Consider the following 26,028-nt stretch of genomic DNA (forward strand, 5'->3'; position numbering starts at 1 on the left):
CTGGTACGAACAGAGAGACGAACTGTGCTGTGACGCATGGTCAGCGACGCAAATGTCAGAAATGCAAAGAGCTCACTTCCAGTTGCGCATCAACGCCGCATCACTAGCTGGTCACTGTAATTCAGTCGGCATCGTGGCAAAAGACAGCGGTTCTTGTTGGCCACAGGCCTCCGCCGACTCGCCAAGATAGTTCGAAGACAGAGAGCGAGGATTGATTTTCATGGTCTGAAGTATAATCATGTCGGCACTCAGGTGGCAACCGAATTTGCATTGCATATGCCCCGTAAATCTGACAATGGGTGAGTATGTGGACAAAGAACAAGACGCTCAAGTCTCGGAACGCGCTTACGAAGGCGCCGCTGCGATCCCTTCGAGAAGTTGCCCTTTGCATGCTGGAACGCGAGCCCATAGAGTATATATAGTATTGGGTGACGAGTCCGTATGTTGTTCGTCGCCGCAGTCTCCCATTCAATCGTGGTCTAACACATGTGATCAGCGTAAATGTTCACCCAGGCGTTTGCGGAGCTGTTTCAAGCGGTCCTCCCACTCCTGCTTGCGCCTCTCCATCCTCTTCCGCATCCACACCGCCCGTAGCAGCCTCACGATCTTCTCGCGGCTCTCCTCGAAGTTCGCCTACACAGATAACTGTTAGCGTCATCCGTGAAGTTCAGGTGCTGGATCCAAAATCACCTCAGCAACATTCAAGAGGTTCTCGCTCTCGTCCAGAGCGACATCTCGCCTCCAGGTGGAGATGCTGAATGGGTCAAAGCCAGGAACCCGCCGTTCATTCGGCATCAAAGGAATGTAGACCACACTGATGCCGTCCCGCTGCAGAAGTGCCGCCTCGTCGAGGTCATCCAGACGAGCAGAGGCATTATCAGAGGTGCTCGACGATCCAATCCACACCTCGCAAGTACTGAGGGCACGTCGACGTTCGGATGCCTCCGTATCTTCTGCTTTGTTTCCGGTCAGTGTGGACAGATTCTGGTCTATCGGCTACTGACCTTGCGGCGGCATGTCGCGCCGCTCCATAGATCCCTGCTTGTCCGTCTGCTTCGCAAGCGCGGACTCCTGCGTCTGGGCAAGCTTGAGGTTGGCCGAGTCCGGGGTCGACGCTTCGTACTCAGGGACACCCGAGGCTTCCGCGGCGCCCTCGTCCCCAGGGTGGACACGAGTGGGCCAGGTAGCGCCCCGCGGCCACGTTGTAAGGCCGCGCTTGGCCGCGAGTTCTGCATAATGTCAGCTGCCCGACCTTATTATGGCGGAATTAAAGCATACCCTCTGCACGCGTGAACCATAGATCCTATAGTATTGTATCAGCCAGGTTCAGCGGATTATGAGCTACGGAGATGCACACCTGAGAATCAGCACTGGCGTCCAGAGCGATGATGCAGTCTACGTTCCTCCTTAGGAACGGATAGTATGGAATGTTAAGTTCAGCTGTCGGCATTACCGTGGGATCAGCGGGGAAGGGGGCCAAAAGGCGGACATGATCATACCGCCTGCATCCTGTCGGCGGAGTCGTATGAGAAATGCGATAGTGGTGTAGAAGTGACCCGCGACTCACCATGAAGCTCAACGTGTCTCGCTCAGTGATATCTGGTGGACTACCATAACGAAGTTGTCCGACGAGACCTTTCAGGAAGTTCGGAAGCTGGCAGCATCATGAGCCTCTCCACGTCAACTCGGACGCAACATGGAAATCCTTCCGACCTGGTTCGGTAGCACAGGATGGATGAGACCAAGATCACGCTCATTCTCAGTAGCGATGTCTTCAAGCCAGTTGTACAGCTGCACGGGGAGGACGCGGAGCATCGGCTCTATTTCCCGGAAGTAGTGCTAACAGCGACGGTTAGGAGGGAAACTCAACTTGACAAACCAAAGGGTGTCAACCTACTTTCAGCGATGCGCAAAATGCGGAACCAAATATACTGGAAATCATGAGGATACGGAAGTAGCCCACTACATGCATGCGGAGCTTACCCGGTGAGGATCGTGAAGCTGGTTTCGGGCTGCAAGACATCAGATTTGCGTTCAATTGCTGTCACTATCAAGGGCCACGTACCCGCCTGTCCAAGTTCTTCCCGTTGTTGAATGGCCGCCCGAAAGCCCAAGAAGGAATCCATGCTGCGAGGTGAGGCACTTCATCACACGTCCAGCACAATCACGACGCAGGCGACTCACCTCCGATTTCGTCGCACCCGACTTCATATGGAGTGAACTCATACCATAGCCACCTGATGCTCTGCGCTAGACGTGCCTTCTCTTGATCGAGAGATTGTACACGATCTCGATCGACGGAAACGGCTCTCTCGTCCGCAACCTCCCGAATGGCCTCAGCCTTGTCAGGCGGCGTCACTAGTTCCAGAGCAGCGGACGTAAGCTTCTCGCTAATGAAAGACTTTGAAACAGAACATACCGTGCTGGATCGCGCTGAAGATTGGCAGCGGTAATGTCCCGTTGTCCACGCATCGGCGGAAGAAATGGAGAGATAGATGCCTGGGATCGAGTCGTGCCAGATCCGATGGGACGTAGAGCCGTGAACCGAGGAGAGTGCCATACAGATCTACCAACGACACCGTGCCGGTTTCACCGGCAGCTTTGCGGAGAAGGCCTGCCTGTCAAGAGCAGTCGGTCCGTCAGCATGACCCCACGGCACACAGTGTGCTCTCTTACCAGCAGATACTGCAACGGACGTCAACATTGATGCTCGTGAGATGATAGTGAGGTCGATTGCTTACCTTGTTGGTTGGAGGTGTGGTCAGAGCGTCCAATGTGTCCATATCGAGGTAACTGGTTGCAATCCGATCTTGCGCATGCAAGGCAGCATCCCTGGGGAGATGAGATCCAGCCACTCCCGAGTACAGGATGCCGAGAGCCCAGCAACTGCCTGGAACGTTGAAGATTCAATACGAATAGCCACTGCAGACGCCATGTGAGTTGCTGCTCACCTGATACGCCAGCTGTGTAAGTCACACAGTCCAGAATACCAAGAGATTGCGCCGCAGACAACGAGCCAAGGGTATTGAGCATTGCACGGTATCCTGTCCGGCGAAAGAACACCCGGTCAGCCACTACCCGCGACGGGACCCGCAAAGAACATACCGCCACCAGATCCTGCGATGGCAACGGTGGGTATATCTCGCTCGTCAACTTCGCTGACAGGCACTCCGATTAGTCTCGCGAAGGCCGCTCGCATCCGACGCCTCCGCTCGCCCAAGAACGCTCTCTCCGAGATGCACAGATCTTCCCCAATGCGAACTTCTGCGTCCCACTCGCACTCGGGGTTCACAGCTAGATCTGGCGGCCTGTTCACAATCTCGTCGTAAAGCGAACCAGGACCAAGTCCGAGCTCCAGAAGGAGCGTAGATAGGCGTTCCTGGATGTCAGAGACTGCCAGAGTGGATGGCCATGCGATGTCGGGTGCGGGAAGTGAGGGCCATTTCCAGGACGACATCGACGAAGAGATGTTTTGCACCGGTGAGGAAAATTGAAGGAGAGAGAGGCCACGCCATTCTGACTACGAAACAGTGAGCTTGTGATCCTCGTTGGGTAGGGATACCGCGGCGAGGAGTCAAGCGTTACCTTTGGTTGCGCCTATTGGAGAAGGGCATCAGTTCAACGCACATAATTACTTAGCAGCGAAGAACTCACTCTGTTTAGTACATCAGTGAGCGCGGCCGATACCGAAGGAGATTTCTTCTCTTCATCGTTAGCAAGCAATTGAGACTGCGACCTGCTGTACAGAAAAGGCGCCCCAAGGACCGCGAGACAGGCCCCAGTCCCGAGCGCAAGCCACACCGATCGCCGACTCACCAAGACAGGACCTACACATGAGATTAAGTCGCAGTATATCATCATATAGGATTCACACTCAACGTGTGATCATGCTGTCTTGAGGTGGCTGAACTGTCGTCCATGGCCAATAGCTCCGTCTGCAGGCAATCCGGGAGTGAAAGATTAGCGGAGCGTTGCGCACCCGCGGTGCGCTATGCATCCGGCCACAAACTCTTGAACGAGAATTCCCCTGCTTGAGATAAGTACGTGTTGGAACAGCTTCAAGTTGAGGGAAGTTTGAAGTTCAACGGATCTGCTGGACGTTGGGAGCTGCTACAACCGAATACGTCACCAAGGGCTGGGCCTATATGGACTGACGCTGTGGCGGCCATATACCGCGGCTCTGCCAGTGCTGGGATCATAAACTTGCCTTTCTTCAACGTGCACACACGTTCATGCTCAGACCAAGGCTGCAGTATCAGTCAACTTAAGTTAAGTCTCAGAGCAAATTGTGCGGAGGCAGGTCGTGCAACCGGCGCGGAGGGGTGGAAAGGCGTCTGCGACGACTCAAACAGCAATGTACCATTAAGCCAAGTATTACTATAATCGCCTGGGCAAGGAACCAACATCTATTGCCTGTTTTCTGGCATACGAGCGAGCTGGCTCTTACTGCGTATCCGCATCCTACGCTTCGAGTACCACTCCCAGGCCAGACGGACTACCTCGCCGTCAGCATCCCACGGCGTCGGAATCTCCGAGTAGCCAGGACGTGCTGTTGGGTGCCGCAGGTAAATGACAGAGCAGGTCGAGAAGGACGGCTCCAGATAGGCAGGGACGAAGAGGAAGGGAGAAGCATAGGGGGGTGGGTGGAATGGGGTAAGACCGGTTGCGGCAGAGGGCTTCGACTTCTTGGCAAATTTTGAAGTGGAAGGGGCCACCTTCGGGGAGGACTCAGACTCAGCAGCTGATTCGGCGGATGCTTCAGCTTCGGCGCCTTCGTCGGCCGCAGATTCTTCAGGAGAGGACTCCGCGGCCTCTGCATCTTCAGCCTCAGCTTCCTCCTTGATTTCTGCCTCGGGCTGCAAGAACCGAATTGCCTTCGGGTCGACAGAGACCATGTCCCCAGGAGCCAACCGGGTATTGGCGTCCGTGTGCTACGGAAGGGTCACCTTAAGCAAGTACAAGAAAACCGAATGTAACACACCTTCTTCCCGTTGAGCAACACACTTCCGTGGATGACCATCCTTCGTGCATCGTACACGCTATGTGCCAAGCATGCCCGGAAGATGACCACGTCTATCCTCCTCTCCACCTCCGCGAACATCAAACTCCCGACCGGTGCCAGCCCTTTCCGCTTCTCCTCCTCCAACCGCTTCTCGGTCTTCTGCGCGACCATTTCCTTGGTTGCCCACTTGTCCAATTCCACCGACGGCCCGACCTTCTTCAACGCTTCAGACGGACGCACGTCTGGCAGTGTCTCCGGGAGGTACCACCGCTTGAAGATCTTCTCGTTAATGAAGTCCCCGTGGTATCCTCGCAGCAACGCCTTGGCCGTCCATCTTCGCCAGTTGAGCGTCTCCTTGTACTCGACACGGTCCGTAATCTTCTCTAGAGGTCCATACGACCGTCGCCAGAGGTTGTACAAGTTATGCGGGTGCCAGCTCTGCGGACTTGTCAGTCACTGGTGCACGTCGAAAGGCGTGTTTGACGCACCATGCGGGGTAAGCCCCTTTTGAAGTTGTAGATGTGCGCGTCCCGCATGTCTGCGCCAGCCCACGACGGGGTGTAGGAAGTGGAAGAAAGCGGACGACGGACGTGGTGGTCGCGGGACGAGACAGGAATCTTAGGCGCTCGGCAATGGCGGCGGTAAGAGGGAAGTAAGTGAGGAATAACAATCCCATGTAACTCAGGGATTAGTCTCTCTAACTCGCAGTAAGAAGACCAAGCTTACCCAGTAAAAAGTCTGCTAAGCGTGGTATTAAATAAGAATATAGGCGCCTTCCCTGCGCGCGCAACTGGCGCTTGTACGCGACTTCGCGCCTTGGCTTCAACCACTACTAGTACTAGTGCACAATTCTCGATCTCCACGGCTCTCCTTGCTACGCGACGAGCCATGGATCCATATACTCCGCGAGTGAGGACCGGAGGTCGCAAGAAGAACCTCACGCTCTCTGCAAAGGAATACCACAAGGCACGCGCAGAATCCCTTCCTACCATATAGCTGGACTCATACTGCCGTAGATCACAGACACAATCGCGTCTGTTCGGCGGAACAGACAGTACATAGACGGAGAGATCGTTGAGGACGTGGATATACGCGTCCATGCATCGCGCGAAAGCGCGAGAAGGAGTCAGTCTCCGCCGACCCTCTGGATTAGCTCAAGGCTCACCATTGCTCCGCAGGACGAGACGAGGCCTCGTTCGAAGCAGAGCGGTCCTTCGTGCGCGCCCCACTCAACTCACGCGTCGTGTCAGGAAGCGGACACAGAGATAAGGGCAAAGGCAAGGCCAAGGAGAGCTCCTTGTATGGCGTTCCGGTCGAGATCCAGGAGGCACTCGTTCTGGAGGATCTGCTCTTCGTGCTCATGGTACGTTTCCCCCGATCTGTTGCGGAACTAGCACTCCATTCTCCCGTCACTGCGAGCGCGATATTTTGTCCCCCCGCTGATTGCGCGGGGACCGTGCTTGGGGCGTGGTCGCCACTCGCACACGATCGAGCAACCCTACATTCATGCTGCGTCCCAAGAAGGATTGGCCGTCCCATCGTCATCCTACCCCATGGTGCAGACATCAGACAGCCGAATATTCCTTGAACGGGCGGCTCATGCTGGAACTCCGACGGTCATTAGACTCAGGGGTTACACCTGGGTCACGAATCAACCTTGCCTCGAGGTGGTTGGACAGCATAGACACACATCCGTGTCTTGAGGATGGAGGTCTGAGGCCTCGTGCCTATATCCTTGAGTGACCGGCCTGTCGTTCTTCGCGTCGCTTGTGTCGTGCCTAGATGTTGCAGGACAACCTCTCTAATTGGCTTAGCATGACGTCCAAGCGTCGTTGAACAACCTGGAAAGCGCACCGGGCATGACAATAGGCGAGTTGGTCATTTGACTCGGGGCGCTATAGAGGCCGTTCAATGAACGTCTTGGGCGTTGATTTGCGCAGACTGAGCGGCACAACTCTTGTAGCCAGTCGTTCTCGGGCGTTCGTCCAGTATGATGCTGGCATGCCGACCTCGATGCGGCAAAATTCGGGCATAGTTATCGATCAATCTAGACGCGGTACAGCCTCGATTCGGCCACGACTGACTGCTTTGTACTGTTCTTAGGGCATCGAAGGTATTCACATTACCTATCATCCGGACTATTCGCCCGACGAAGATGACCCATTAAATGGTGTCAGGTTCGTGGTGTCCCCCTCCTTAGGTGCGCGGAGTTTCGTTGAATCCCACAGTCATGGCTAATTCGTAATAAGATCCATCTCTGCGAGACCTCGTGGAACGGATATTACCGTTAGCCACCTACTATACGGCGATCAGTTCCTTTATAGAGCTGCGCAGTCACTTAGACTTCGGTCTCGTGAACCATGCACTGTGTGCATCAATGCGTGACATGCTGAAGGTCAGCCCGACGGAGATCCTTGTTTGGTCCGCTCGACCGTTGACAAGTCATACAGGACTACCAAACACTGCTATCGCAGCTCGAGCACGCCTTCAACACTTCACCACAATTCACCCTGCAGAAACTATGGTTCTACGTCCATCCCACGCTGCACACATTGTCGCTTCTCTATCTCCTCACTACCGATCTCGCCACTGCAGACGATCCGACCGCGGAGCTTTCGTCCTCTGCCAGCAGCTCCGACGCAGAGGAAGACGCGCGTAATGAGGCGCTGGGCCTTGGCGGCGCTTCTCTCAAGGCCGTCTTGTCGGAGATAAAGACGACCTCCTTGGGAGTCAACGGCGGCGCCAGTGGCATTGCGGTCAAAGGTGGCGAAGTGCTCGCAATTTTGCACGAGCGGATGCAGAACATGTCAGGGGACCCAGCTGCTCGGGAGCTTTACGGCGCATTGCTCCGGGACGCTGGGAAGCCGTACGTCGAGATGGTGCAGGCATGGATCAGGACGGGCAAGCTCGTGGACCCGTATGAGGAGCTTCTGGTGAAGGAGAGCAAGTTCATCAACCGCGGAACGCTCGAGATGGACTACACGGACGAGTACTGGGAACGCCGGTATACAGTGAGCGCGGAGTCTAACTTAATGTGACGCCTCCTTACTGACTCAATGCGGCTTGTCAGCTCAGGGACGGGTCGACGCTCGGATCGTCGAAGCAAAACCAGGCAGGCGTGCCTCCCCCGCGCTCGGCCGGCGGTCGCCTCCCAGGCGGCGCGTGCGTTCCGGCTGTGCTTGAGCAGTGGAAGCACAAGATTCTCCTGGCCGGCAAGTATCTGAACGTCATCCGGGAGTGCGGGATAGAAATCAGGCGAGACTCTGGTGCAGAAGACGAGGCGGACTTGTCGATGGATGACGAGAGGTACGCGACTCGGGAGGTTCGTGTTCGCGCCCGCTCACATACCGAGCAGATTCTACAAGCGCATCGAGGACGCCTACACTCACGCTAACCGGACATTGCTTCAACTGCTTCTCCGAGATCAACAGTTGATCCCCCGTCTCCGTTCGCTGAAGCGATACTTCTTCCTTTCCCAGTCCTCCTTCCTCACACACCTCCTGGACTTATCCCACACCGAGCTCCGGAAGTCCGCCAAGTCTGCTTCTCTGGTGAAGTTGCAAAGCCTTCTAGACCTTGCACTCAATACGGACGCTCAGGGGGAGGATGCGATGTTCCGCGAGGATGTGAAGGTCACAATGGCCGGGAGCGGCCTTTACGAGTGGCTGCTGACCGTCGTGAACGTAAGTGGCTTGGAAGAGGGTGAGGCAGCTGAGGGCCACGCGCACGCACACGAGTCGCAGAAGAGGGAGCGGGAGAAGGACAAAGACGATAAGAAACAGATGCTCGGTGAGTCAGCCTGTTCAGGTCATCGAACGTGTGTGGAAGCCTGACGAGCGTTCCGCTGGCAGCAATCGACGCCCTCACGTTGGACTATCATGTCAAGTTCCCGCTATCGCTCGTTATTTCCCGCAAGACGATCCTCCGGTATCAGCTCATCTTCCGGTTCCTGCTTCATCTCAAACATGTCGAGCAGTCCCTCTCCGCAATGTGGATAGAACATAAGACCGCGCCCTGGCGCCGGCCCACTCGTCCCCGTGGTACCGGTCCCGACGCGGGTCGTCAAACACCTCAGCCGCCACAGAAGGACTGGCATTCGGAGTTCGAAAACTGGCGCAAGCGCGTCTTCCTGCTCCGCGCTCGCATGCTAGCCTTTGTGCAACAGATCCTCGCGTTCACGACGTTTGAGGTACTCGAGCCTAATTGGCGCAAGTTAGAGGGCAAGCTCGAGGCAGGCAAGGTTGAGACTGTCGACCAGCTGCTGCGCGACCATGTGGACTTCCTCGATACATGCCTCAAAGAATGCATGCTCACTAGCTCGAAGTTGCTCCGAGTAAGTGCTTCGCTTCTAGTAAGCTTGGCAGCCGCTAAGAGAGCCGGCCATCCAGGCGTACTCGAGATTAATCGTCACATGTTCGACGTTTGCACTCTACACGGCTTCGTTTACGAAGTCCGCCAACAATGCTATAGCTGCCGCTGAGACACCGGAGGGTGATCACTCAATGGCGAAACGGTGGGATATATTGGGGAAATTTGAGACGAACTTCAATCACTGGTGCGTCCTCCTATATGTCTCATAGTTTACGTCCTAACCCAGTTCACATGTCCAGGTTCAAGGTCAGCTATTAGCTCTCTTCTAGCCTAGCGAGTACTCGTGGCACATGCTGACAGCGTCTTTTAGGTCCACCTTGACTGTGTTCAGTTCTACGCCTCAAGCGAGAACGTGTCACTACTGCCCCTAGTGGTGAGGCTGAACAGCATCAAGTCAACGCACTGAAGGCGCTACTCAATCTGCCTATTCGCTTTCTGCATCTGCTTTCCTCGCGTCGCTTGCTTTGATATCATCTGTATTGCGTATTCACATTGCCCTCACAATCTGATCTCCCTCGCCTCGGCGTCGACTTGTCTCGAGATCGGGATTTCGCGGGATAGATCTCGCTTGCACTTGGCCACCATGCATCAATCCAAGTCGGGAGCATTGGTGGACGTTTAGATCCTCTCCCTTGGTAGCTATATATGGTCTCTTGCCGGTTCGCGGACGCGTAAGGGGACCGGTACGTCATGTTGCAGCGCGTGGTAAATGCGAGCTTGATTGACTGAACCCTGTCCCTTCTAGGTCTAAGGTCCGGTTTCCCGTCAACCATGGCAGTGGCATCAGGGACAGAGGCGATCCTGCGGCGTATGCACGCCAGTTAGGTTCGGCCCGCCGGTCCACGTTGGCGCGCGAAAGCATGGAACTCAGCTGTGACATGTGTTGGGTGAGCTGCACTGGCAGATGCGTGCGATTCTCTGTGTGGCGGGGTACCTTGAGTGAGCTTCAGGGATCTAGGCCATTCAGGGGAAAAGGTGCTATATGTCAGGTAAGGTGTCATGAAAGCCTGACTATATTTCATTCAGAGCCCGCCCTGTACCACCGCCGGCAATGAACTTGCGGGGCCAGTCGCATCGGGCTGTCTTATATCTGATGCATCCGCGATGGTTCATACGGTCCCTGGTCCGGCAGCAAAACAGCGTTGCACCCCCGCGGCGATCAGCAGACAAGCCGGATTGTCATTCATACTCCGACCCACACATGGTGAGCAGCTATCAATCCGGGCGCTCTTGCCATTTCCATCCGGGCTAGCGTGTTGAATCTATTTCCGTAAGAATGCCAGTGCACCATCAGCATCTTCAGACCCAAGCTGTCAAGCTGCTGTGTCCTGGTCGACAACTTTCCGCCACATATCGAGATCCACGGCGAGACTTGACCTGATACCGTTCATCGGGCCCGACAGGATATGATCAATGGAGCAAGCGAGTGGCAGCATCCACCAGAATAGTGGTGCAACGTGGGACTGTCCTAGCGCTGATTGCACGAAGGCGCGTCGCCCATTTATCTCGATCTATGCACTATAGAGACAATACCGGGCGCTGCGCGGCCGAGGGGCAGTATAAAAGGTGAACCAAGTCTGTGTTGCAGTCCCGAACTGTCGACGCCCTGCCTCTTCTTCAACACACCATGTCCCTGGATAAGCAGATCACTTTCTACACCTCCCCGGTACGTCCCATCGTCCTGCACATGCCTCCTTCACCCAGGTTCTGACCTCGGACCCAGTACTCGCCATATACTCATCGTGTGCACATTGCACTGGAGGAGGCGAAGCTGCAGGTCGCCAAGTATGAAATCGACCTCCGCCCCGGACACAAGCCCGCCTGGTTCACGGCAAAGGTGAACTCCCTTGGGTTGGTGAGTCTGTGCACGCACTGCCCATCCTCCTCAGAACTGAGATATCAGCGCCCTTGCGCGCCCGTAGGTTCCGGCATTCACGTATGGTGGGCCTAACGTGCCGCCTGACCAGCCGTCTTCGGAGTCCGCGAAGCTTTCAGAGTCGCTGGTCCTGCTCGAGTTCATCGCCGACCTCCGGCCAAACGCGGGACTTCTGCCCAGCGACCCCGAGCTACGCGCCAAGGCCCGTCTGTTCATCACGCTTTCCCACGAAACTCTCCACCACGCCTTCAGGGGATTCTTCTTCCGCGGTGAACGCATCGATTCCATCCTGCCTTCCCTCGAGGCGTTCCAGGCACTTCTCGTTCCCAGCGGTTACGCGGTCGGTCCGTGGTCGATCGCCGACATCGTCGTAGCTCCCATGATGGTCCGCTTCGTCCGGCTTGCTGGTTACGAGATCGGTAAGTACCCCATGGGCGAGGGCAAGCGGCTTCTCAAAGCCCTAGCGGAGCCCCGATTCGCGCGTTTACTGCAGTACTATGAGCTCCTTTGGCAACGCCCCAGCGTCCGGGCAACGTGGGATGAGGTGCGTATGCGTCATATGATGAGGAGCTGGGCGTTCAGATTGTGGCTTACCGGTTGTTGTCTTCCTAGCCTTTGAACGTCAAGATGTGGCGGATCCATCCCAATGTTACTCGCTCCTCCTCCACCGCTGGCCACTAATCGGCCCAGTCGGCGAGAACTTTGCCCTTCTTCGTCCCTATCATGATATCCCCTTTGTTGTGCCATCCTCTCTGATCCGCGTGGGCTTCATGTCCCTGACACACCTTTCTCATTTACTGATTGCTTGCTCGTCTTGGTTGCCTTCGCCCCGGTTACTGCATGAGCCCGTACTTCCGACTGTATATCTCAACGAATAGCATATCGCAATTAATTTCCTGGACAGCGAACGAGGCATTGTTTCTGTTGGCCCGGACATTATGACGATATGGAGAATTGTTCCCTCCGGTCGGCGCACGGCAAAAGCCTGTCCGAGCCGCAGTAACGCGATAAGTACATTCCCTGCCCTCTCCTTCAGTCATGCTGGCTGATGCGCGCATGCGTGGTATCAATAGCACTCTACCATCGCACAAGCACCCTCGACGAACCTCTCTCTCGTACCACCTCTCGTACCACCTCTCGTAACGGGCTGCGTGGAAGGTTGCGCCGCGGCCGTAGGGTGGGTTATTGCGATCACCCGCAGCCTCGCCCGGATCCGGGCTACGTTCCGCCAGATCCGCCGCCAAAGATATGACATGCAGTTGCTGTTGGACGTGCCTCAAGGCCTACACTCGCGCCGCAACATACCACGGGCGCAAGGGAGAGGCAACCCCTCTCCGCAACGGCCTTGCGATCGCGACTTCCACGGACTTCGCAACGCAAGGTCTTACGTGAGGGCCACCCTTCCAGTGCCCGGTTGTATAGGCACGCAGTGAACTTAGAGCCTGGTAGGCCTTTTTGGCAACAAATGCACCGTCTCAGGCTGTCGGAGACCCTCCGATGCATGTCAGCCGTTCGGGCGCTGATAGTGGGGATGGAATGTCGCATTCTAGCGGCCGTGATAACCACATGAGGCAAGCCTGTTGCCAAGAGACTCCCCCGGGAGCACACGGCAGGCTGATGCGGAAGGGGTCATGGGAGTGCAAGCTCTAGCTGGTGGTTCCGCATAAACCTCTGAAGATCCGGAGAAGGTTTCTGAGGCCACGGTGCGCGGCATCGTAACTCCCGGTAGCAGTTGGCAGTGCAAGCCTCATGGCTCGCGAACCACGTCTATTTGATGCTGGACTGGTGGTCGGCGTGGGGCTGTGAGTTACGGGAGTGAAGAGACCCCGCAGTTCTCTGACATGCGGCAGCAGAAATGAACGTCGGAGGCCAATCGTGATTTGAACCGTACTTTGTCAACCACGACCTACCCCGCACCCATCCGCTCGCCATCGAAACCTTTGTACTCCGATTGGGATATAGCCAACCTTCGCATGCTGGCTGCTCAGTATTACGCGCAGCGATGCAGTCATAAGTAAACGATATTTAGAAGTCAGCGAAACTCGCCTGTGCCGCGGCCCGCGGCGGGAGGCAGTGTGACAACCTTCCGGATTTAGGCAAGGCACCATCCAGTATCCTAGTCCCGCTTATACTCCACGGTGACCTAGCTTGTTCTCCACACCTTCGTCAGGCAAGCCTCATGTCCTATTAGGCTGCCATTAGTCGACAGTCCCTCCGCAGTATTCTCACTACTCACCAGATAGCACCGTGCCAAGCCCTCCGCCGAGGTCAATTTTCATAAACCACCTCGACCATGTCACGACGCGCTGCTGATCCACCACAAGCTCATGATCCGTCTCCTCGAACCTCGGAACTCGATTCAACTGCTCAATTTTCGAGGCACAGGGCTACCATACACAGGCCGCGTACAGTTACGCGACCGCTTCCGTTCTTCCATCCGACGCGCGCGTCCTTTGCGCTGCACCATCCATCTGCTAAGGAGGAAATCGAAGGCAGGCCCCATGCCCGCTGGTCCTCCCGCGCGTCGAGGAAGCATCGCTATTCTCGTCGCCCCATTTGCATCGCACACCCATCAGCAGAGAAAATGGAAGGCGCAATCCCGGAAGGCCCACTACAAGAAGGCTTCTCACTGCTCGAGCAGCGTGTCCGACATACCGAGGACCAGGTCAAGGTCCACCTCGCATGGGACCTTTCCTTCTGGATTGCTGTCGTCTTCGTGCTCGGATCGGCGGCGTGGGTATGTGATACCAGCCAGCAAAGTCTCCCCCGCTCGCAGGGAACTGACGTCTCGAAAACACTCAACAGATCATCAATGGCTTCTTCCTGTTCCTGCCCCTCCTGAACATAGGGACAGACAGCTTCACGGCGTCGGCATGGTCCGCGTTCGCCGGCGGTACTCTGTTTGAAGTCGGCAGCTACTTGATGTATGTCGAGGCCCTGAATGCAGGGCACGAGGAGCTCTTCGCCCCTGCGCTGTGGGAGCTTGTGGCGCATGGAAGCGGGACGGTCTCCGACCCCCCGTCTCCGGATTCACAGAGCGACACGGCAGAGAAGGGTCTGACGGGTGCCGAGCGCGGCAGACGCACCTTCAAGTTCCGATGGATGTAGGTTCTCTTCTCTCAGCCATCAGACCTCCGCGAAACCTGACCACGGGACAATATTCTAGCGGAATAGGTTCCTGGCGGGAACTTGGGTTTCTGGCCTGCTTCGTCCAGATGTTGGCCGCGACAGTATTCTGGGTATCCACAATGTATGTGCCTTCCGTTGGTGCAACCGAACGCCACTCACGCACTCATGACCTGCAAATAGAACGGGTATACCTAACGTCATCTCCGGCTTGCCCGAAGATCCTCCAACGGCGATCACGGATGTGTTCTTCTGGACACCGCAGGTTATAGGCGGCACGGGCTTTATTATCTCGTCCCTGCTCCTGATGATAGAGGTGCAGAAGAAATGGTGGCTGCCGAATCTGCGCAGCATGGGTTGGTGAGCTGCACGGTCTGATTCGTGGTGCGAAATGGATGAAGTTGCTAACGAAGTCCGTCCAGGCATATCGGGTTCTGGAACCTCGTTGGCGCTGTTGGCTTCACTCTCTGCGGCGCGCTTGGTTATGGTTCACTGGCTTCTTCTGGAGTAAGCTCTATTCCCCTGCCACCCTTTCGGTCCGTGACTGACTCCGTTACGCCTGCAGGAGAATTATCAGAGCGTGTTGTCCACTTTCTGGGGCTCATGGGCGTTCATGATCGGAAGTGTTATACAGCTATGGGAGTCCTTGTGGCGAGAGTCTCCTGCTCAGTGAACACCCGTTTCCCGTTCATATTGGTTTCATACTCGTTAGCATACCCACTAGGTTCCCGGAGCTGGCTACTGGAGTACCGAAATGCCGACTGTACCCTGGACGGACATTCATATATACCTTACCTCAGTTACAGTGGAAATGTACCCGATGTGCTCTATGATCTCTGTCTCAAACACTTGCCAAGATAACCACCGGTTCGCGAAGAGCTGCTCGCGAAGGAGATCAAACTCTGAACATCCCAAATCGGGACGCGTTGAATAGATAGACGCCGGTGTCCATAGGCAGTGGCGGCACCTCGTCTCAGCCCGTAGTACACCTTCGCCCCCTGCTCCCATCCCCGTCTAACGATTTACGCACATCATGGTAAGCTTGTTACTGAGCATACTGTGCATGTCTGCTAACTCATACCCATGCAGAGTGACAACGCAGGTGCGCGGCGGTTGCCACCCTTTTCGCGACCAAGGAAGTGACTGAGCGGAACAGAGTACAAGGAGGCGTTCGCGTTGTTTGACAAGAAGGGCACGGGCGCGGTACCGCGGGAGGTTCTGGGTGATCTGCTTCGCGCACTGGGGCAGAACCCGACACAGGCGGAGGTGGCGGATATCGTTGCTGGGGCTCCTCGTGAAGGTGCGTTCTCCATTCCGATGCCCATCTAGTCCCTCACTCACAAACGTACCCTTAACCACAACATATGAATACTACCTGCTGGTTGAAATGAACGATTGCGCGCTGGGTTGGTGTGGAACGCGTGTGTTCGCTCGCGCGACGCGTTGTTCGGGATTGATTGGTGCAGTCGACTACAAGACATTCCTCACCATCCTGAACCGGCCAGACGGCTTCAAGCCTGCAGGCACACCAGGTACGCCCACTCCTCCCGTCTATCTCACCTTCCCAACGCGCCACTCGCATCGCATCCTACTATCCTTCATCTCCGTATATTGCAACACGCGCCATGCTCGTTACTGACGCCGTGTGCGCGACATCATCAGAGGAGTTCATCCGCGGATTCCAAGTGTTCGACAAGGAGGGGAACGGCTTCATCGGTGCCGGCGAGCTGCGATACGTGCTCACGCAGCTTGGAGAGAAGATGTCGGACGAGGAGGTAGACGAGCTCCTGAAGGGCGCACAGATCGGGCCGTACGTCCTTCCCATGTTCATATCACCGTCAAAGTGATTAACACCCCATCTCATCCATCGGCAGCGACGGAAACGTGAACTACGAGTCTTTTGTGCGCACAATCCTCAGCCAGTGATGGTGAGCGGATCGGATGTTGTCATAATGTAACGATACCACTGTTGTCTTGCCTTGCGTGTCTGTCTTCTATAGCTGGGTGTGCCCACGACCTCGCCGCAACTTGAACTTTCTTGCTCGCACCATGCCGACTGCACGCAGACAACGTTGACGGTCAAGAACATCACTTGCTATTGGGTCATCTATGCCGCTACATGAGTATGTGGGAGATCTACACGCATGTTGTACATGGAGTGCGAGCCTGCTCCTGGGAGCCCGTCGAGGGCATCCCATGGGCTCTGGATATGTATGAGCGGGGAGGAGAGAGGTACACAATACCTGACACGACCCTGGGCTCTTCCAGAGCGCGCGCCATTACCTGGACAGAACACGACAACATGCAAAGAGAGCAAGGAGAGCGATGCAAGAACAATAACGAACAAGAATATAACGCGTGCTCATGCCGAGACGTAGGTCTGGCCGAGAGGCGTGAGGCTCCCGTCCGCGTTCACGAGGTTGCCAACGGCAGTCATGAACCACGCATAGTGCGAGACCGACGCGAGGCCGTCCAAGAACGGCACCATCGTCTGCAGGAACGCCTGCTGCTGCTCGACGGAGCCCGACGCGCCAAACTCGGTGATGAGCACGGGGCGGTTGTATTTGGTGCCGAGCTCGGTGATGTAGTTCTGGTAGTACGCCGCGTTCGTCGCCGAGTCGTAGACGTGCGCCGCGATCGCGTCGACACTGCACCCGAGCTTGTCGCACTCGCTCAGGAACTGGTCCATCCAGCCTGTGCCCATCGCCGGCGGCGCGCCGTTCGTGATCGCGGGCGAGACGAGCGTCGCCTTGCCGTGGAACGGCTGCATGAACTGCATCCACTGCTTCGCGGCGTCTGCGGGGCTGGTGTTCGACTGCGTCGCGAGGTCGGGCTCGTTGATGCTGTTTCAGTCCATGTTAGCATTGGGCTATGGGCGGCTGTAGCACTGGGAGGGAAACGAACGACGCACAAGAGGAGGTGGGTGCTGCCGGCTGCGATCGCCGCGTTCGCGTTTGCCTCCCACTGGTTGCTGTGCTCGGGTGCGGCACTCCAAAGCATGGGGAAGTAGTTGACACCCGCCGGCAGGTTGCCCTGGAAGGCGGAGTCCCAGTTGTATGCGAACGAGACTTGCCTGCGGACAGGACGTCAACACGCGTCATACACCGCCGCTGTGATTTCGCACGTACCCGGAGTTAAAATCCTTGGTGAGGGTAGCGTCGTTGAAGGACAGGCCGCGCTTGCCACTGCTGGCCCGAGCGGTCACATTCACAGAAGCGGGACCGTGAGCGACAGGGAAGCCGAGGGTGGAGGTGGCGAAGACCGCGAGGGCGATGAAGGAGGTGAACGACTTCATGGTTGTGTTCGTGATGTTCTTGACCGGCAAGAGACGAGGTTGGGGGATGTGACGAGTGGATGGGAAACGAAGTCGACAAGTACAGAAGCGGGTGCGTAGGCCCTAGAGGTGGACGCGAAGAGGGATGACCGGCTTGGAGGGCGGAGGCGTTCAACGCTGTGGCTTAAGTACGGTACGACGAGGTCGAATTTCCGGGGGCCCACCATCGTTCATGTGGCACCTTTTATTCTCGTCGGCACATCGTATGCGCCCCTTCCCTGTGCGCACGCCGCATCCAATTCCGGGCCCGGGGGGACCAATGTGAGCGCTGCGGTCTGGATCTATGTAGTGATGCCGGACTTTGATCAGATGCATGAGCACCGGCTGGTTATCACTCCAAGCTGGTCTAGTGTGAGCGAGACACTGTACTGAACGCTGTTGTAGGCCAATAAGCGTGCTGTTGGATCACATTCACGTGCAGTGCCCATATGCAATGATGTCTAGGCCGAAGGAGGTTTCCCAGGAGTTTCCGCTACATCGCATGGCGTGTCCAGGTGTCCGAGGGTCAGACCGAGGAGCGTTGTATACCACCGTCCTAGGATGTTGTACAACCTATCGGATGAACGCGTCAGTTAAGGGAGCGCATGCTGAAGTATATCGGGAGACGGAACCCACGTATACGAGGTCACTTGCGTCATAAGGGTATGAGTATAGGCTGTATCCAGGCACAGCTGCGGACACGACAGCGTCAAGCGCTCCCGGAAGGAGTCGCTCGAGCAATCCGTCTCCCACAATGGATCCTCCGTCAATGAGGAAGTCTTGAAGACCGCTATGTTTGGGTGAGCCACCCATACGATACGCCATAGTTCTGAACTACGCCGCTCTCCACGGTTCCACCGAACAAGCTGCTGTTGTAGAGCCACTTAACTTCTGCGGACGACAGATTCGGTGCTTCGACCTCGACACCGCATGTTCAATGTCCAGGTGACCATATCACAGAGGACAGGATTTTCGTGGCTCTGGTGCGAGTACCGGACGTTTGCGGGGCTGTGAACCTAGCAATTAAGTGCCAAACTGCTGCAACCAGCCTGTGTGATCAAGTTGATCATGATCTGTCCGCGCTTGGCGTTGCTTACACTCGACCGCTGAAGCTAGCAGTCCTCGCAATTCAACACAGAGCAAAAATTTCCCGTAGTCGACGTCAAAAGGCAGCGAACGGGAGTCGAAGATGGTCGCGTCGAACAAAGTACCAAGGTCCGAGCGGCAGAAGAGAGGATGACTTCAAGCGATTCCCACGGTCAATGGGCACTGTCCTCCGCCACCACCTCGAGGAAATGGTTCTCTTTTGGCTTAGAACTCCTCCAACGCCTTGAACGTTGTGCACTAAGATCAGCTCTCCCAGAAAATTGTCGTCTGGAAAGGCGTTCTCCTACTAGTACGAGCTTGTAGCGCCTTTGTCATTGATCGAGTCAAACTTGGGACGGCAATTAGTTTGAACTTACTTCCACTGCTTTCTTCCGATCTGTTCTCTGCCTTCGCCCCTTGCACGGTGAGTGCACTGTGTAATGTAGCCACTTCCTTGTCTCACACCTCAACAGATGCCGGCTGTATTCTCACGTCCCACCGCGGAGGTGGCGGAAGAGGATCTTGTGCACCTCAAGGACATGGAAGCGCGGCATGTGCAGAGTTGGTGCCTGATGCAAGTCGACCAGTGTCGAAGTCGTATATCGGCCCTTCGCAGCTTGCGTGACCTCGGTGAGTCGCTCTGTGTCGATGGCCACATGCATCCGCTTCTTATATCTCCTCTCCAGAAGTTCAAGGGATCCCTGAGATCGAGGACGGATCTCCCAGAGTTCAGAACTCTGCATTGCAGGGTGGCGTTGACTCCCCCGGCGGGACTGCTATCTCGAGGATTCAAGAGTGCAAGACCCGGATTCGCGCCCTTCGTTTCCTGTACAACTCCGCTGCTCCCATCAATCACGCATTTCCCGTCGAGCTTCTCATGGAGATTTTTACATATCTGCAACCCACCGACTTCAACCGCTGCCACGGCGCATTCATCTTGCGCGTCTGCCGCCTCTGGACCGACGTGCTGTACAACACCCCGCAATTTTGGGCGAATGTCCTAGCCCTCTACCACGACATCTCGTTGATATCTGATCGAAAGCTGGATCGCTTCCGCGTCGCGCTGGAGCACTCTTTCCCCCTCCGTCTCTCGCTGTCCTTGCCAGGTCTGGCCCCAGCGCTTGCTAAGCTCCTGTGGTCTCATGCGGACAGGATCTCGGAGTTGCACGTCGACATTGCGGTCAGCGTCGAGGGGTTGGACCTCTTATTGGGGAAAGAAATGCCCCTGTTAGATCGGTTGGTCATCACCCCAAAGAGTAGCCATATTATATTTCTGTTCACGGGAACACTGGATTCGCGGCAGTACGCAGAACTCCCCTATTCCACGCTCGCGCCAGCCCTGCGTAGTATCCGCGTCGCCCGCCCACATTTCACCGCCTCCGTCGCTTCTGCGTCCCTACGACATATCGAACTTATACGCTGCTGGTGCGAAGTGTGTGTTATGAGGCAAGGCAGGATATTCGATCCACTGCTGCTTGCCCTCGCCGAATGCGTCTCCGTCGAGACCCTCCGGATCACAAAGTGCCTCCCCGGACACGGACGCTGGGATGAGCCGCCAAGGCCCCGGTGTTCTCCCGCTTTGTACGCCAATCTGCCTCGACTGCACTCCCTCTATATAGATGACTACCCGGTGAACATATCGCTTCTCCTATCGCGTCTCATATTCCGCAGTCGACCTGACGATAGTTCTAGAAGCACTCTGCGGCACACAGGCCGAGTCAAGGTGTATCTGTCCTTCCATCCGTACCCTATCCTGTGTTTGGTCTTCTGAGGCGTTTTGGCCTTGGATAGACATGGCGCTGCTCGAGTCCGACTCATCTGCCAGGGAGGAAGCCACCTCTCCACATGCAGAGAGATACAACATTCGTGCAAGGCGCGACGCATCTGGTGTCCATGTCGAGACCAAAGACAGCGTCACTTGGCTGCCATACGGCGTCGCCGAGACACGCACGTTCACCGAGCGGATTGCGCCGTTGCTCTCCCGCCGACTGGCGCTGAGAGCAGTTCCTGTCCAGGAACTGCGCGTCCATGTTCCCCAGGAGACTTCGACGGATGCGCGCGACCTGCAATACTTGATGCGACATATGCCGGCCGAACCCCTGGAGGACAGATTGGCTACGCTACTGAGCGGACTAGTGGAAAGTGTAACGGTTACGGAAGAGAGCAAGCATGGTACGCACCTTTACGTCAAACCAGTCTCTCTGAAAGCATCCGCTGACGGACGTTGCCAGATTGATTCGGTACGACCAGTGTCAGATTTGTTGGATATAGTGCATGGTGCTCTGATTCATATCCGAGGAATATCTTGGGATGACACAATAGGGGATGCTGCCTGCCTAGGCTGCCTACATACTGATAGGTCTGTGTGGAACAGCGGTCCAACAAAAAAAGGAACTATATGCGCAGCTATTGTGGGAATTATATGAGAGTGTAGGGTACTCTACTATTCGCCGACATGCCTCTCTCCCATGCTCCCAGATCTGGCCGGAAGTTGCCGGCGTTCACTAAAGATCGAATCTCCGATGCCGACACCGCTCCCAAATCCTTGGGCCTTGGTCATGGTCTCTGCGACCAGTACCGTCCCCTTGGATCCCTCGGGTGGCCTGACAGTTATGTATGCGCGCGCGCAGATCGATCAAAGGGGAGTGCTATAAGCTTCGTTGAAAGTATAGTAGGTATAGGTCAAGTACAGACAGACAGCCTGAGAGAGAGCACGGGCGTCGCTCAGTATCAAGTAGCCGCGAGCAGTCGTGGGCGCATGAGTTCGGCCTACTCACAATGAAATCAAAGCGGCGAAATCAGAGTGGAAATGAGTCCGTGGCAAGTGGTTAACATCAAGCGGCACGCATTCTTTCTTTGAACACCGACCCGACCAATAGATCTGCAGCTCAAAAATGCGCTGCGGATGCGAGCCCAGCTAGGCAGAATCAGACACGCAAAGTAGTATTGACGAGATGGCAATCCTGCTGCTTATCGCCCGGACGGTATCCTGCTCTTCTCGACAACAGCACTATAACAACCTCAAGGAGGCATTATGAATACATACTGGGCAAGGGCTTGCCCATTTATACGTACGCTTCCATTGACGAAGGCTGCGCTGCCCCACGAACCGGCGGATGCACAGCTAGCGATCTCAAGGCTTTCGCGCGATGGATCGCAACGTCGACACACGCAGTCAACGTTGCACCCATGCGCCACAGTCCTGACATTGCGCAGTACGCTCTAGTGCCAACGCCAAGCACGATGTAGAACGGTCACCGTCACGTTCCACGCCACATTGGGCCGCGGGGGGGTAGTCGCCACAGGTAAGTAAGACAAAACTTCAGTTAAGGCACAGCACACACCGTATCTTCGGGCCCACCACGGATCCGCGAACCGGCGGTGCCCTCCCGTGTCAGCGGAGCAGGAATCAGGATCCGGAGCAGACACCTACACCCGGTGATAGGGCGGACGCCACAACGACTGGGCCAAACCAGACCTTCCGTCGAATCGAGGCGAAGGCAGACGGCGGGGGAGTGACTTCGTGCTGAGAATGCATCCCAGTGCCCGAGGAGGAGGAATAAATGCCGACTCGAGAGAGCATGTGGCGTCTTCTATGATTCGCAGGGTTCGTTGGTTGGTGCATCGTTCTTATAATAGTCCTAGTGCCGGTAAGATGGGCCACTTGGTATAGTGATCCTCCCGGTATACGTTACGCCGGCGTGGTGTCGATGTCTGGAAACGGCGATGCACTTAACTTAGCACAATGGGCAACCACGGGATAGTACACTACATAGCGCTGCGGTTTCCGCGTACCTGCTGGAACCTAATCATAGGATATACATATCCTCACTGTCGACACCGGAGTCGAGGCCACGTCTAGCGTCGAAAGAGAGTCGCGAGGCACGGTGAAGTGCTGTTGCAGGCCCAGCGCCATCGCACAAGCGCCGCAAGCGCAGTTCCGTGTGTCGGACTCTGCCCCTCTTTTGTCTCCTCCTGGCAACTGCGCCTCATCGCAAGCAGCTCAGTGAGGACGCGACAGTCGATGTCGAGAAGCGGGAAGTTTTTGAAGGGAAACAATTTGGTCCGGTTACGAGGGAAGATAAATAGCCGCTTAAATAAGCTTCCTTAACGGGATGCGCAGCGGTAGAAAGGTGAACGCGTGCAACAAGCCCGCTTCTTGTCTTATACCACCACCTCCAGGTCAAACAGTCTTCAGTTTTCGCCGACTGCGGGCCTTTGCCTGGTTATCCGGTATAACGCGCGAGTTCCCTCCCGTCCGGCACCCACTTCCCCCCACGACACGACACTCATTCAACCTTCCTTCTTTTCAAGATGCCTATCCTTGGTGCTTCCGCTGTTTTCGCTGCCGTGACCAACGCGACCGCCACTGCGGGCAACGCGACCTCTGGAGGTGCTGCTGGTGCCCAGGCGAAGCCTGCTGGCATCAGCGACTCCGACCTCGTCTTCGACATTGACCTCGTCCTGCTCGGTTGTGTTGCTGTCTTCTTCCTCCTGCTCCTCCCCCGCGCCGCCGTCCGCTTCACCCACAAACGCGAGTGGATTGACGGCCACTTCCTCCGCTCCGTCTATCTCGAGGGCCCCACTGCACCGGCCAGGGTCCTCCGTCGCCCTTCGGAGAAGCGCCCCAATGTCATTTCCCCCGTCTCACCCGTCTACCTCGCCCCCTCCAGCAACAACACTGATGGCTCCTCCTACGAGCACCACCAGTACTACACTGAGGAGTGGGGCGGGACGACGGACGTCTCGCACACGTACGTCTCCCATGCCGACCTTCTCCGCAAGGGTTCCACGGCCAGCGGACGCGAGCGCAGACGCCAGAACGCCCCGACGCACATGCCTGGGGTGTCCACCATGTTCCCTGCCACGGCCGCGTTCCTGCGCAAGACTATCCGCCCCGGGCTGACGATTGGCAAGAGCATCATCCTCGTGTCCTACTCTGCGATCATGCTCTTCGCCGGTCTGTACATGTCCAACCCGCTGTCGGAGCCTGTGCGCGCCGGTTTCGTCGCGGTGAGCCAGGTTCCGGTGATCGTCATCCTCGGGTCGAAGAACAACTTGGTTGGGATGCTCATCGGGTTCGGATATGAGCGGGTGAGTTTCACGCGTGTCTCAGCTGTCCCGACGCGCGTCTGACATATCTCCGTGCACAGCTCAATTACTTCCACCGCTTTGCTGGCCGCATGTTCATCCTCGCGGCGAACGTCCACGCCATCGGATACTGTGAGCCTAATACCATGCGCACGATTGACAGGGACTGATGGTTTCCGTGATAGTCTATTCGTGGAGCATCGACGGCACGTTCGCAAAGTCGATCATGATCCCGAAGTTTACAAACGGCCTGGTGGCGCTTATTTGCGCGGACCTGATCCTGTTGCTCTCGACGGACTTCGTGCGCCAGCGGTTCTACAACTCCATCTTCATCCCGTCGCACGTCGTCCTCGCGGTCATCATGTGCGTGACGCTTGCCATGCACTACCCCATCTGCGTGCCCTACGTCGTGGTTGCCGCCGCTGTGTATGGCCTTGATCGCTTCATGCGTCTCATCAAGTCGCGCGTGGTTATGGCGCGTCTCCGGCCCCTCCCTGATCTCGGCATGACCCGTGTCGAGATCCCGGGGTTGAACTCTGGCTGGCGCGCAGGCCAGCACGTCCGGCTGCGCGTGCTCTCCTTTGGCATGGGCTGGCGCAGGTGGGCTGAGACGCACCCGTTCACGATTGCGAGCGTTTCCCGCTGCCCCAGTGGTGAGGGCCTCGTGCTAATGGTCAAGAAAGCGGGCGACTGGACGAACAAGCTTTACGACCTTGCCCAGCGCGCTGATTACAGCGAGGCTAACGGCTTGGGCGGCGCGGTCCAGGTCATCGTCGAGGGCCCGTACGGCGGTCCAGGCCACGCAATCTTCTCCAGCTTCTCCGGCGCGCTGTTCGTCGCGGGCGGGAGTGGCATCACATTTGCTCTCGCTGCGGTCCAGGACCTGATGAAGAAGGACCTCGAGTATCGCTCGCGTGTCCGCGCGATGGAGCTTGTGTGGTGCATTCAGGACCCGTCAGCCCTCACACCGCTCATCCCGCTGTTCTCCACGCTCGTTGCGCAGTCGCAGGAGGCGTACGCGTCTCTCAGGATCTCGGTCTACTACACGCGTGCGCCGCCGAACCCAGAGGTGCTCAAGACATTCAGCCACCTCCCGCCTGGTCTCACGCTGTCCCCCGCGCGCCCGAAGCTTGGGAAGAACCTGAAGGGCGTCGTCGACCGCGCTTCGGCCCTGTTCTCGGGCGGCAAGGAGCGCTCTCGCGGCCATGGCAGTCTGACAGGCGTCGTCGTCGGCGTGTGTGGCCCATCGGGGCTGGGCGATGAGGTGCGCAAGGCTGTCGCCAACTTTGATCCCGACAACAGGAAGCGCGTCGGCGGTATTGAGCTTCACGAAGAGTGCGTATCTCGGTCCTTCTTCACCGCGTGTCCACAGTGCTCACGGTTTCATGTAATTTTTTTCAGAGCCTTCGGTTGGTAAATGCCTTCCGGAGCCCGACACTCGCCCGCACGGCAAACACTACCCGCTCACTCACGGCAGTGGGCACCCCGCCGCCTCGCACGGCATCCCGATACACCCCGCACTGCGCAGCACATCTCTATTCTGCCACTCATTCCTGTGTATCGCTTCTTGGAGTCCCCGTTTCAGTTTTCAGTTTCTCGCTTCTCGGTTCCCGCTCCTCGCCTCTCTCCTCGCTTCTCCCTGCACCCTTGTTATGCCCGCTCAATGCGGCAATTGTTATCATCGTATGCGGCGTCGACCGCCGCCCCCTCGCGCCGAGCTGCGCTATCGTGACGCTATAGAAGACCTGATCTCTATCGTAGAGGACGTCCGCTTACTGTTTCCCATCTTGCACGCTGTGGATCATCGGTACGCGAGACGTACAGATGCTGCGTTATAGCCTTATTGCCTTATTGCTTCCCTTCCACCCAATGTACTATCTTCTCGGGCCCTCGGGCCTCAGGCACTCTGCTCCGATGTACTTATCTCCATCAGTTGTGATTCCTGTCGCATCGCACGCACACGCATAACGCCATTTGTATCATAGGTACACACGCTCTCGAATAGATATCGATGTTGCATAGTGATTCAAAATCATTCGCGTGGGGCGAGACCCTCGGGCCTCAGGGCCGCAGGGTCGAAGATGTCTGTTGGGCGGAAGTTGGCAGGCAGGGGGAGTTCATGCGGGGCAGGGGGCTGGGTGACGGTCTGCTTTATATACCACT

At 56.6% G+C, this 26,028-nt stretch overlaps 11 protein-coding genes across 11 annotated transcripts; 7 read left to right on the top strand and 4 right to left on the bottom strand.

The window, feature by feature from the left end:
• Window positions 1-492: 492 nt before the first annotated feature.
• On the bottom strand, window positions 493-3,457 carry L226DRAFT_567637 (FabD/lysophospholipase-like protein; the record flags this gene model as incomplete). The annotated part of the gene is made up of 17 exons (XM_067684057.1): window positions 493-633; window positions 691-953; window positions 1,005-1,229; window positions 1,279-1,303; window positions 1,358-1,440; window positions 1,500-1,509; window positions 1,568-1,654; window positions 1,714-1,839; window positions 1,898-1,931; window positions 1,984-2,012; window positions 2,066-2,127; window positions 2,185-2,358; window positions 2,420-2,618; window positions 2,677-2,685; window positions 2,742-2,890; window positions 2,952-3,044; window positions 3,106-3,457. 17 exons carry the CDS (start codon window positions 3,455-3,457, stop codon window positions 493-495), a joined length of 2,061 nt encoding a protein of 686 aa, XP_067540116.1.
• An 831-nt stretch (window positions 3,458-4,288) lies between these two features.
• On the bottom strand, window positions 4,289-5,678 carry L226DRAFT_609956 (mitochondrial 37S ribosomal protein uS4m). The gene is made up of 3 exons (XM_067686106.1): window positions 5,491-5,678; window positions 4,982-5,440; window positions 4,289-4,931 (listed from the first exon to the last, which is right to left on the bottom strand). The coding sequence occupies exons 1-3, from the start codon at window positions 5,536-5,538 to the stop codon at window positions 4,407-4,409; spliced, it is 1,032 nt and encodes a 343-aa protein (XP_067540117.1). The 5' UTR covers window positions 5,539-5,678; the 3' UTR covers window positions 4,289-4,406.
• Window positions 5,679-5,890: 212 nt separating this feature from the next.
• Window positions 5,891-9,779, top strand: L226DRAFT_543496 (uncharacterized protein; the record flags this gene model as incomplete). The annotated part of the gene is made up of 11 exons (XM_067682205.1): window positions 5,891-5,968; window positions 6,019-6,127; window positions 6,181-6,365; window positions 7,106-7,202; window positions 7,252-7,397; window positions 7,453-8,036; window positions 8,078-8,308; window positions 8,358-8,791; window positions 8,854-9,335; window positions 9,391-9,561; window positions 9,684-9,779. The coding sequence occupies 11 exons, from the start codon at window positions 5,891-5,893 to the stop codon at window positions 9,777-9,779; spliced, it is 2,613 nt and encodes an 870-aa protein (XP_067540118.1).
• Window positions 9,780-11,000: 1,221 nt separating this feature from the next.
• On the top strand, window positions 11,001-11,930 carry L226DRAFT_520434 (uncharacterized protein; the record flags this gene model as incomplete). The annotated part of the gene is made up of 4 exons (XM_067678641.1): window positions 11,001-11,039; window positions 11,097-11,228; window positions 11,296-11,793; window positions 11,862-11,930. 4 exons carry the CDS (start codon window positions 11,001-11,003, stop codon window positions 11,928-11,930), a joined length of 738 nt encoding a protein of 245 aa, XP_067540119.1.
• A 1,005-nt stretch (window positions 11,931-12,935) lies between these two features.
• On the bottom strand, window positions 12,936-13,216 carry L226DRAFT_253047 (uncharacterized protein). Its single transcript, XM_067673281.1, has one exon. It carries the CDS (start codon window positions 13,179-13,181, stop codon window positions 13,017-13,019), a length of 165 nt encoding a protein of 54 aa, XP_067540120.1. The 5' UTR covers window positions 13,182-13,216; the 3' UTR covers window positions 12,936-13,016.
• A 202-nt stretch (window positions 13,217-13,418) lies between these two features.
• Window positions 13,419-15,222, top strand: L226DRAFT_480446 (uncharacterized protein). Its single transcript, XM_067676884.1, has 6 exons — window positions 13,419-13,986; window positions 14,055-14,353; window positions 14,416-14,499; window positions 14,559-14,735; window positions 14,798-14,882; window positions 14,941-15,222. Exons 1-6 carry the CDS (start codon window positions 13,543-13,545, stop codon window positions 15,046-15,048), a joined length of 1,197 nt encoding a protein of 398 aa, XP_067540121.1. The 5' UTR covers window positions 13,419-13,542; the 3' UTR covers window positions 15,049-15,222.
• Window positions 15,223-15,357: 135 nt separating this feature from the next.
• L226DRAFT_531316 (EF-hand protein) lies at window positions 15,358-16,432 on the top strand. Its single transcript, XM_067680050.1, has 6 exons — window positions 15,358-15,411; window positions 15,465-15,477; window positions 15,532-15,675; window positions 15,842-15,907; window positions 16,038-16,185; window positions 16,250-16,432. The coding sequence occupies exons 1-6, from the start codon at window positions 15,409-15,411 to the stop codon at window positions 16,299-16,301; spliced, it is 426 nt and encodes a 141-aa protein (XP_067540122.1). The 5' UTR covers window positions 15,358-15,408; the 3' UTR covers window positions 16,302-16,432.
• A 305-nt stretch (window positions 16,433-16,737) lies between these two features.
• Window positions 16,738-17,670, bottom strand: L226DRAFT_520436 (uncharacterized protein; the record flags this gene model as incomplete). Its single annotated transcript, XM_067678642.1, has 3 exons — window positions 16,738-17,218; window positions 17,287-17,448; window positions 17,504-17,670. The coding sequence occupies 3 exons, from the start codon at window positions 17,668-17,670 to the stop codon at window positions 16,738-16,740; spliced, it is 810 nt and encodes a 269-aa protein (XP_067540123.1).
• A 1,577-nt stretch (window positions 17,671-19,247) lies between these two features.
• Window positions 19,248-20,545, top strand: L226DRAFT_567644 (uncharacterized protein; the record flags this gene model as incomplete). The annotated part of the gene is made up of 2 exons (XM_067684058.1): window positions 19,248-19,404; window positions 19,461-20,545. 2 exons carry the CDS (start codon window positions 19,248-19,250, stop codon window positions 20,543-20,545), a joined length of 1,242 nt encoding a protein of 413 aa, XP_067540124.1.
• Window positions 20,288-21,065, top strand: L226DRAFT_253128 (uncharacterized protein). Its single transcript, XM_067673282.1, has 2 exons — window positions 20,288-20,946; window positions 21,006-21,065. Exons 1-2 carry the CDS (start codon window positions 20,568-20,570, stop codon window positions 21,008-21,010), a joined length of 384 nt encoding a protein of 127 aa, XP_067540125.1. The 5' UTR covers window positions 20,288-20,567; the 3' UTR covers window positions 21,011-21,065.
• A 2,023-nt stretch (window positions 21,066-23,088) lies between these two features.
• L226DRAFT_567645 (incomplete iron reductase) lies at window positions 23,089-25,282 on the top strand (the record flags this gene model as incomplete). The annotated part of the gene is made up of 4 exons (XM_067684059.1): window positions 23,089-23,868; window positions 23,928-23,997; window positions 24,051-25,200; window positions 25,267-25,282. 4 exons carry the CDS (start codon window positions 23,089-23,091, stop codon window positions 25,280-25,282), a joined length of 2,016 nt encoding a protein of 671 aa, XP_067540126.1.
• Between the last annotated feature and the right edge of the window lie 746 nt (window positions 25,283-26,028).

This window comes from Lentinus tigrinus (genome assembly GCF_003813185.1).
Source record: "Lentinus tigrinus ALCF2SS1-7 unplaced genomic scaffold L226scaffold_4, whole genome shotgun sequence".
NCBI lineage: Eukaryota > Fungi > Basidiomycota > Agaricomycetes > Polyporales > Polyporaceae > Lentinus > Lentinus tigrinus.